This window comes from Etheostoma spectabile, chromosome 9 (assembly GCF_008692095.1).
Source record: "Etheostoma spectabile isolate EspeVRDwgs_2016 chromosome 9, UIUC_Espe_1.0, whole genome shotgun sequence".
In the NCBI taxonomy this organism is placed as follows: Eukaryota; Metazoa; Chordata; class Actinopteri; order Perciformes; family Percidae; genus Etheostoma; species Etheostoma spectabile.
In genome coordinates this window covers 20,325,569-20,336,894 of record NC_045741.1, presented here as the reverse complement: position 1 = coordinate 20,336,894, position 11,326 = coordinate 20,325,569, and the positions used below count along the sequence as shown (strand labels likewise).

The 11,326-nt window shown below is 40.6% G+C and overlaps 1 protein-coding gene across 1 annotated transcript in view; it reads left to right on the top strand.

Moving 5' to 3' along the window:
* Positions 1 to 397: 397 nt before the first annotated feature.
* LOC116696126 (atrial natriuretic peptide receptor 2) overlaps positions 398 to 11,326 on the top strand; it is a gene marked incomplete in the record, with an annotated part of 24,066 nt that continues 13,137 nt past the window's right edge. The window contains 7 exon segments of the mRNA XM_032526884.1: positions 398 to 3,213; positions 7,625 to 7,715; positions 8,033 to 8,165; positions 8,606 to 8,729; positions 9,276 to 9,380; positions 10,113 to 10,215; positions 11,133 to 11,278. Of these exon segments, the coding sequence (XP_032382775.1) occupies positions 3,109 to 3,213; positions 7,625 to 7,715; positions 8,033 to 8,165; positions 8,606 to 8,729; positions 9,276 to 9,380; positions 10,113 to 10,215; positions 11,133 to 11,278 (807 nt within the window).

Genomic DNA, 11,326 nt, shown 5'->3' with positions numbered 1-11,326 from the left:
CTCTCTCTCTCTCTTACGGGCGGGCCAAATTCTCTGGACAGGCAAAGCAGAGAAAGGGGAGGTAACCTTGCTCCTTATGACCTCATAAAGAGCAAGATTCCGGATTCGGCCCATCTGAGCTTTAATTTTCTTAAAGGCAGAGCAGGATACCCAGGGCTTGGTTTACACCTATTGCCATTTCTAGCCACTGGGGGGCATAGGCAGGCTGGGGGAATGCATATTAATGTTAATTAAGCCACATAAAGGGACATTTTCATGCCATTTAATTTTATTTATAGTATCACTTCATAACAAGAGTTGTCTCGAGACAGTTTACAGATAGAGTAGGTCTAAACCACACTAGACCACATAATTTACAAGGACCCAACAGTTTTCTCGAGAGCAAGCAACAGTGCGACAGTGGCGAGGAAAAACTCCCTTTTAGGAAGAAACCTGGGACAGACCCAGGCTCTTGGTAGCCGGTGTCTGATGGGCCGGTTGGGGTTGAAATTAAGAGTGGCAGTTACAGTCACAGTAAAAGATAATGGAACAGTGACTTAAAAAATATAGTAGTTTGTAGTAGTTCATGGCATAGCAGGGCACTGTGCGGCATTAAGGCACAGCAGAGCGTAGCAGGATGTAACAGAGCATCACAGGGTGTGTAGCAGCAGCACGGCGACTGCTTCAACCATGGTTTCGAGCCTCCCTGATAGCTGGGGGAAAAAGAACATAAGGACTCCGGGGACTGACTCAACTGACTTTTCCACCATGAGGTTGATGTGTGGTTTTGAGTGAAATGATAACAATTGGATGTACTACAAAAAAATGGTGCCATTCATGTTCCCCTAAATTACTTTGGGGATCTCTTCACTTTTCCTCCTCCACCATCATCAGTGCAAAACAATACTTTGGTCTATGACCAATTCCCCCAGCATCAGCTACACTTTGTGTTTAGTGCATATTTTCAAATGTTAGCGAGCTAACATGCCGAACTAAGTTGCTGAACATGGTTAACATGCAACCTGATAAACATCAGCATGCTAGCATTGTCATTGTGAGCATGCTGGCATGCTGGAGAACTGCTGACTTTTCAAACATTGCACACACCACCCACTTGGCACCGACATTAGCCAAATGATGAGATTACTCGTAAATCCTGTTTGACTGAGACATACTGTTTTCTGATTTGGAATTAAAATGAGTCACTAACTAAACTGTCTTGATAACACAGTACTGCAGTTAGCGTAACATACAACAACATGGAAAGGATTATCTGACACTCCTATTACATGACTTGCACTGCAGTCAGTGGATGATGAAGTACCATTGCTAGAGATTTGTGGGGTTCAAGAGCTGCCACTTTACGATAATTTACTCTGTTGTGGCCAATTAGTGGATGACCTTTAGTTTCCATTCAGTCAGTTACATCACTGGTTAAGAGCTGGAGAAGACCAGAATTGACCCTAAGTGGGAGGGACAGGAATCTTTCCCTGAATTAGACTGCAAAGCACTGGCATCAGTAAGAAACAAGTAAGTATTTTTATTTTAATTGAGTACAGCTTTCTGTGATTAACGGTAACCTGACTCCTTGCCCTGTAAATGTCACCCATCAACATCTAGAAAATGGTTCAAAGTTTTTGTAAAGGAAGAGTGAAATACATTTCCCTTCATTCTCTAGCTAATCTGTTTTTGCAACATGTCTAATTGCAGGTTAAACTCCATTTATGCTGTAAAATCCCACTCAGAATTTGATAACCTAAACACAACCACCATCCTTTTACAGCAGAAGAAAAGCTTCAACAACACTGTATTTTCGCTCATAGAAAAGTACTTCTTATGTTATTGACATTCAGTTTCAGGTTGAGGTTTAACTTTATTGAAGTCTTGTTATTTTCATTGAGACGATTTATTGTAGCGAGTACTGTAAGTCCTCAGCAGAGCACTCTGCAGATCTGTCGTGACTGCTGCATGCTACTCTGGTTTTGCATTCCCAAAAACATTAACTGTAAACTTGTGTGTTGTGGCCGTGTTTTTAAAAAAAAATTTTTTTTACAGCTGTGCTGTAATTATGCATTCTTGAAAAGCCAATTAAATTTCACAGATGTCAAAAAAATGCTGTCCTTTGGTTTGGTCTAAATCTCAGAGCAAACAGATGTAAGCAGAGAAGGAAAATACAGTATTCATCAGTACACACAGGGTAATGTTAATAATAAACCTTTGTGCCATAGGGGAAGACTTGTAGTTTGGCAGTCTAACATAATGATGAGTGCATCATCACAAATCACTCTACAAATTACAATTTATTATACATGTCAATTTTATATGGACTGCATTGACATAGCGCTTTTATACAAAGCCTTTCCAATGTGCCTCTCATTCACCCAATTATGCACGTGTTTACTTATTTTTGATCAGATAGAGCAGTCAGTTGTTGAGCTGTTTGACGGCAAGGTAAAACAGTGCAAATATTCTGAATAAAGCATACACGTATAGATAGACAGATATTTGCTTTTTTTAGGTGTTTCTTTTTGTGTGTGGCTAAAATACATTTTGCTGATGCTGCAGCAGAACATTTCTCCGCTTCCATGTTGAGACTTATGTATGCTTCTCCAAACTGGGGGCCTGCTAACCACCATCTACTGTAGGTAATACATTGACTATGGGGAACTACCTCATACAAACCAACTTCAAAAGACCAAACTATCCATTTAAAGGGCCTACAAACATGTATACCAAGATTAAATGTGAAAATGTAAAACTGTCAAGCTTTTAGAAAAACACTTTCCCTAAGTAAAAACCACTAGTTAAAGACAGTATATGGCGTTCATGCAGAAGACTTGAACAGTAAAAAGTGGTGAGTTCACGTGCAGCAGAGACCTCTGGGTGATTCTGACCTGTAGGACAGTGAAGGTGAAGGTGAACGAGTACATGGCCAAACTGTGATTGGAGAGCCTCTTCTGCTAATTGGCCAATTAGGGACAGGGTGGGCCTCTAAAAATTGTACTTAAGCTGTGTGGAGATGTCCGTCAGCCTGCGCGCAAGTGTACGCAAGTGCACACACGCACACGCACACACACACACACACACACACACACACACACACACACACACACACACAACAAAACAAAAATGTTCAGTCACTCAGTCAGTCAGTTCAGAGCAGGTCCGGCCACAACAGCAAACCTCCTAATGGCTCTATGGACAGCGGCATCCCTTTACCTGGGTTTCTTTCTGGTAAGTTTTAACATAGTAGAGGATGAATAAATGTATTATAACAACTACAAAATATTTAATTCCAGAAAAGACATGTGTACCAAAAGGCCACAGATGTTTAAGGTTCACCTGTTAACTGACTACACAATTATGTCAAATTAGGCCAGTGGTGATGCATTTTCTGTATTAACTGAGTGTGTGATGTTCTTATTTTCTTTTAATGCTGAGGTACTCGTCTTGCTTTTGTTGTCTTGTCAGAAACACGCGTTGCTGCGTGCATTTGGTCATGGGCTTGTGGCGTTTGTGTATTGCTTGGTTACGTGCCAGCTTCTTTTGTGGCTGATTTCCTTGATAATAAAACATTCTGTAATCAATCTTCATTAGAAGATAATACTGTGTTTCCTAATTGCACAAATTCACCATAGTGCTAGTTGAGTTGTGTACTTCATTTGTTAACATACTCGCATGACAACTGCCGACTTAAATACGTTACATGTATTAAGCTTTCCAAATATGTTAGGAGTCACATGATTGGCTGGACAGAGATGGCGCCTTAAGGTGTAGCTCCTGGCCCAACTTCGTCAAATATTTGTTTTACATGGTTCCAACACCGATATTTTACCATTTTGTGCTTGTCAGTTACTTGAAGAAGAATGGCAAACAAGAACAAATTCCAACGCGGTGATACAGACGCCATTGCAGAGGCATTGCTGGAGAAACAAAGAAGCTACCTCAAGCCACGTCTTTCTCAGATTGAACAAATGGCTACCGACAATGAGAACAAGCTAACTGCTATCCGTACTCAGCTAGCATCTCTTACTGCAAGCCTTGTGTCTATCAGAGCTGATGTGAACAACCTGAAAACCAGCGTGGAAAGCAACACAAGTATTCTTGGCAGTCATGGCCACGCTTTTCAGGAGATGGAGGTCATGCTAGCGGACATGGAGGACAGAAACCGGAGATGCAACATCTGCATCGTCGGGCTGAAAGTGGGACTAGAATGTACTAATGCTATTCAGTATTTCTCATGCTCGCTGCCTAAGTGGTTCCCAAATCTAGCAGATGTTCAGATAGAGATTTTGAGAGCCCACCGACTCTACAGTGATAGCCCAAAGAAGAACACCGCTACTAACCACTCGCTGATTTTCGACGTCCTCTGCTACACAACCAGGCAGCCAATCCTACAGGCTGTGCGGAGTTCTCCACTCGTCATTCAGGGCCGGAAAATTTGCTTCTCCCCAGATTACAGCAACTTCACAATCAACCCTTCAATCAAACCATGCATTCAGCACGAGTCAAGGGTCTGGATTTTTTCCTGCTTTATCTGGCGTCACTGAAAATCTGAGACGGCGCTGAGTACAGAGCATTTACCTCCGCCCTGGATGCTGAGGACTATGTGAACCGGGCTGCGCCCCCTCCTCCAGCTGCTGCGGAGGGGAACCCCGACACTTAGGATTCTGTCATGCAGGGCGCCGTGGACGAGGATCAGGACTGAAACAACTGCCTTATGAACACGCACAGTTGTTCTCTTGATGCATTCAGATTTTTGTCCCACTGTTGTTTGATATGATCAGCGACTGTTTCTAAATGCCATGTTGACCTAGCTTAATATAGTCTACTCTCCATAGGTTAGCTGGACCACTGCTAGGCTAGAGTTTCCTTAACAAGGTGTTTTGTGCTTTTGTGTTTCTTGTTCTGTTGACGGAAAACGCGTTTATTCTGATGTTAAGTTAGCGTGGAACCGGTTGCTTTTGCAACCAGATATTTCTGGGCTAATGTTCCATTTTTGCTTCCCCGTATCCAATCTTGATCAGACCTATTTTGGTTGTTAGCCTCTCTGGCTATGCTTCCCCCCTTTTCTCCCTTCTGTATCAATGTCTTGTCTGTTGTTGTTCTGTGTTTTACATGTGTTGTGTACTGAGGGACTTAACCTTTGCATGCACTATTGTTAGGATTTACCAAAATGAAAGGCAGTAGCAATATCCACTCCTGAAAAAGGATAAAGATCCTACAGAGTGTTCTAGCTATCGGCCTCTAAGCAAGCTTAATGCTGACATAAAAATCTTTGCAAAGCTCCAGCCCGTCGTTTGGAGTCCCATATGCCAAAATTGGTGAACCCTGACCAGACAGGATTCATAAAAACGAGACTAGTACCAGATAATGTTAGACAACTTCTTCACATTGTTGATGCAGCAGAGGATAGTAAGACCCCAATGTCACTTCTTTCTCTTGATGCAATAAAAGCCATTGACAGACTTGAGTGGCCATTTTTATGGTAAGTCTTAGAGGCGATGGACTTTGGCAAAACTTTCATTGGTATGATCAAAGCTTTGTATTCTAATTCATCAGCCCAAGTATCAACCGGACGCACCTCCTCCTCTTTATTTCCAGTCTCTAGATCTTCACGCCAAGGTTGCCCCTTGAGTCCTGCACTATTTGTCCTCTCTCTAGAGCCGCTGGCTCAGGCCATTTGCCAATCAATTAAGGTGTTACCAATATACATTTGTACTACACAGTATCATCTCTCATTCTTTGTGGACGATGTTTTGGTCTTTTTAGAGAACCCCTCTCAGTCTCTTCCTCACCTATCTTTATGTGAGAAGTATGGAAGCTTATCAGGCTTTATAATTAACTGGTCAAAATCTGCACTACTTCATTTAAATGATTCTGCCCGCAACTCAACCCTCTCCGCCAACATCCCAATTGTTAAGCAGTTTAAATATTTAGGTATTGAGGTCTTCCGCTGCTTAAACCAGATCATTAAACATAACTATCCTGTTGCTCTGAACAGTGTTTTGAAAGATATGGAATAAGGGATAAGTCGCCCCATCAATTCAAGCCCGTATCTCATCGGTTAAAATGCATGTTTTACCCAGGGTCACTTTTGTGAGCTCTATGCTACCTCTCCTTTCCTGCTGGCTACTGGCGTAAATTACAATCAGCAGTATCCAAATTTATCTGGAAAGGCAAGTGGCCGCGACTTAAGATGTCTACTCTACAGAGGAGGAAAGGGGATGGTGGCCTTTCAGTTCCCAACTTTAAAAATTATTTCTGGTCCTTTTGTGTTAAGATCCCTTCTCACTTGGTTTAGTCCAGATGTGTCTGTCTGCTGGTGTACCTTAGAGAGTGCTGTGACAGAGCCTCGGTCACTCAATGAAGTTCTCTTTGCCAATATTTTGAACAAACAGTGCCAGCTACGCTTTTGCCCCATTATCTCTCATCAAAACTTATAAATTAGCTGAAACATGCTGCCATATAGCTTGTAACTGGCACACTTTTCCCCCATTATTCAATAAGACAGCACTCCTGATTGGTGGGAGGCCGATAACCGCTCCTCAGTGGGAACAAAGGGGAGTTCATTGTCTAAAAGACATATTTGGTAAAGTTGGCTTGTTACCTTCATCTGACTTACAAAATGCAATCTGTCTACCACGTTCCTCTTTTTTCTTTTTCTCAGCACTCAAGGCACACGGTATCCCTTGGCAGAGGCTGTTGCCCATCCATCCTATTTGGAAGTTGTTTACCATGCATCCTAAAAACTGTGTTATGGTAACAAGGCTTAATCAGTTCTTAGTGATATCTGGCCGCGTTGGCCTTCCTTTTGAGAGGATTTATGTATGCGGTTGCCCAGGCCTCGCTCTCGACTGGCATAATTTATAATCTAAGATTCCAGAAGTATCTCACAATCCAGATAATCAGCAGATTCACTACAATTTCATACATAGGACATATCTTACCCCTGTGAAAATGCATCACATGAAAATAATTAAGAGCCCTTAATTATTTTCATGTGATGCATGAAAATAATTAAGAGCCCTTAATGCACTTTCTGCCCAATTAAAGCTCAAGGTACACATCTTCCTATGCTCTGGGAGTGCTCTCCTGTTGGTCAGTTCTGGAACAATATTGCATCCAAAATGTCCACCTTAATTAATGTTACTGTGCCTGTTACTGTCAATGTTCTGTATATGAATGACCTTTCAGCTTTCTAAAGCTAAAAAAAATGCTGTGTTTGCTGGGCTTACAGCTGCTAAGAGGATGATTGCAACCCGTTGGAAGCCACCTCATAACTTATCTGTTCATATTTTTTGGATGTCACGTACATGGAACTTTCTACGGCTCGTGTGGGTGGAGCCCCGGAGAAGACTTTGGAGGCTTGGCCTTTTCTTTTGTTTGGGTGTGTGTGTGTGTGTGTGTGTGTGTCTGTCTGTGTGTGTCTCTGTCTGTCTGTCTGTCTGTCTGTCTCTCCATGTGTTGTTTTGTCTCCCTCCCTCCTGTTTTTCCCCTCTGTGATTTTGTGCCATGGGACGTGTTCCTATGTCCCAGTGTGTTGTATGTAACTATTCGTAAATGTTATATTAAAAAACAAAATGTCTGAAATATAAAAAATAAAATTTTGATCACAAAAAAAGCTTTCTGTCTTCGCCTGCAGGGAGTAAACTGCTGGCATGATCTGGACAACACAGAATATGACTGTTGGCCGATCAACAGTCCAAATGATTACAACATGATTAGCTGTGGTGGTAAGTTTGAATGCAGGAGTTTGTTTGAGTGTGTCATTAAATTTCAATATAATTTTATTTATAGTGTCAAATCACAAGGACACTTCATTGCAGTTGAAACAGCTGATCTGTAGTTGCTTTAGGGAATTTATGTGAGTGTGCTTTTCCTCTTGTGGCTGACAAGGGAGGAGACATTTACAGCACGTGTACAGAATTACTTACATTGAGGTGGAGCTCAACAGAATAGTGTGCAAATACAACACAGTATCCTTTACTGTGTGCATATGTACACTGTTTGAATGTGTAAGTTCAGGTGACGAGCATGTGTGTTGTCACAGGTTTGGAAATGGCTTGGGTGCAGCGTCCTCCAGAGAAAGTAACTAATGGGGAAGAGTTCAATGTCTCGTACACAGTGACAGCCTCAGATTCCTTCTACGATTACGCAATCAGGAACAAGATTTTCCTGTTCAGGTGAGCACGTTAAGTAAACACATGGCATCCTAAATGTCTGCCTCTCTCTCTCACACACACACACACACACACACACACACACACACACACACACACACACACACACACACACCAACCATCACTGCAACACAAAGAATAGTGTATCTTAATAAAACATTTCAGAATTTTGAGTGGAAACTTAAACACAGTGTCTTAACACATTTATCAAAAAAGGAAGTAGGACAAGTAATCAGACAATACACTATACACAATTAACTATTCCTGAATGATACATCTGTGTTATTAAACATGACTTTTATCTTAATTAAGGCAGCTTTCATTTTCAAGTTTAAGCTAAAGAAATTAGTTTTTTTTTTGTTTGGGCTTCCATTGCAAATAGCATCACAGTTTTTTTGTGTTAATTAATGTATTTGTTTACCCACCCTTGTTCCCTTCTATAGTAATGCCTCAGAGGCAAAGAGGTTCTGTTATGAACACGAGTGCCCGGCCAACTGGAACAACGCCAATGATTTTAATTGCTGCGTGTATCATGCCAACATCCACTCCTGCCCTCTTGGTCTTATGGTGGGTACTTCATTGGATGATCCTGTGGTGGAAGTATTAAAATACAAGACACCTTATAGACTTTTTGTGCCATTTTCTACACTCCCTTTCTCAAAGTTTATCTTGGGTTTACTTATCTCTGGAAACTTTCGTGTCTTAAATTATCTGTGGTTTTGAATCTGCGAGTGGTAAGTTGTGAACCAATGGTGTGAGAAGTTACCATTCCACAGTGTTTGTTAAAGCTTTTTTTTACTTTAAGAATTAGAGCTAAATTACACAGTCGTGTATCAGTCAGTAGAGCAAAAAGCTGTTTTGAAGAAACTGAGATGTTTGAAAATTAATTATAGTTAGAATTATTAAAAAGACTACTTTTTTCCTTTTTTGCAAGTAATTCTATGGTAATGAAAGTTTCTAGAGCAGCAGAAACACATCTACTCTGTGAGAAAGAACACAACTTGTTCAACCCTAATGACACAAGTTATCTAAATGTCAGCATTTACTCACACATGAATGAATTGTGGAAAGGCCACGTTTTGGTATAAAACCTGTTGTGTTGTCTTTTTGAAGAAACAAGGCGGCATCTGTGGCCCGTGGATTCCTGACGATGGTAAAATAGTGACTCACACTGTCTCCAAAGCAGGCAAGATGTCCCAGAAATACTGGACTTCAAAGGTGAGCCATCTCAAACAAAACTCTTCAAAAGAATAGGTAAATCTTTCGTACGTGTTGAGGTTTGGAGAACATTTGTAATATTTTTCACAGCTGCACATCCTGTAAATACCTGCAAATATTTTATTTTATACATTGTTATTTACACCCAGAGAAACAAATCTCTGAAAAGGAAATTTAAAAATTCATTATATCACTGATAGCACAGTCCAGCACATTTCTGGGTAAAAGAGTCTGTCAAATGGCAGATGTTCAACTTCAAGTCTAAAATACAACTTTTTCATGCATGCAGTTTTTTATGTAAATGTAAATGTGCTGTATTTATATAGCGCTTTTCTAGTCTTAACGACTACTCAAAGCGCTTTTTACATCATACAGGATACATTCACCATTCACACACATTCATACACTGTGGCCGAGGCTGCCGTACAAGGTGCCACCTGCTCATCAGATAAACACTCACACACATTCACACTCCGATGCGCAGCACCGGGGGAAACTCGGGGTTCAGTGTCTTGCCCAAGGACACTTCGACATGGGACTGCAGGGCCAGGGATCGAACCACCAACCTTCCGATTGGCAGGCAATAATAATAATCTAAGAATGGTCAACCATCACTTTGTAGTTTCATCTCCTTACAAAACAACAAATTAAATTAAATGATACACTTAGCAATATACATTACAACGTAACTATTCCACAGTATAATTTCTATTATGGTGTTTTCTCCTATAGGTGGTGCTGATCCATGTGGGAGTCACCTCAGTCATTGCTCACATCAAAATAGGACACATGCACGCTGCACTGGAGTCCAAAGTGCTCGTTGTCAGTGCTCAAGGTCAGTCTGCTACGTTTCCATTTGTTGATATACTGAATCCTAGCATGTGCTGAATAATGCCTTTGCTGCTCAGCCATGATCCGTTATAAATCTTTATTTATACAAAATTAGCATTTTTGGGGGTGTTGAGTGAGACAAAACTATGCAAACACGTTGTGTTAATAACTAGCCAAAGAGACTAAGAGCACACTGAACCTGTACAGAAACATTAGGGAAAAGGTCAATTTATGTGTGATGTAAGAATAGCCATCATCTCAAAATAACTGCTACACTATCTAATGAGTTACAATAAAAACCTCCTTTTGTACCTGCTAGAAGAAACCTACACAACCAATACAACCAAAATGTAAGCATACCTTTATAAAAAAGATTTCTTTGTGAATATATCCGTAATTTCCCTTAAAACATCATCCGTGTGAATTATATTTTAATTTACTTTGACTCCACCAGATTTATTTGGTAACTTTAGTTACTATTTAGTTTGCAGATTCAGAAGAATACACAATGTAACAAATATATTATTTTAGGTTGAGATATTATAGAATAAGACATTTTTTTTTATCCCGGGGGGGAATTTACAAACTACCCAGTAGTATATAACTAAGTTAAAGTATCTCCATCTGTACCAGCTGCAGCAGAACAGTGATTTACTCATACATCCATCAATAATTATAATATATTATTGCAATATTAATTATTCTGAAATGATCCATTCTGCATAATGAGTACTTTTACTTTTTCTTACTATAAGTACATTTTAATGCTCTTATACATTTATACTTAAGTAGGACTTTGAGTGCAAGACCTCTAACAGTATTTGTGTGGTTTTGCTCCATTTACGATCTGAGTACTTCCACTACCACTGAATTCAGTGGATGGAAATCAGAAATATAAAATGTGTGAATGTGTCATTTCAGTGTGCGGGGATGACGTCTGTGAGCCGGAGGAGAGCTGTCTGAACTGTCCTGCAGACTGTGGCATCTGCCCAATGTCCATCACAATCAAGGTGGCCATCGGGCTTCCAGTTGCTCTCTTTAGCAGCGGCTTCATCCTTACTATGGTGGTCAGTCTTTGCAACAAAAACACACACACACACACACACACACACACA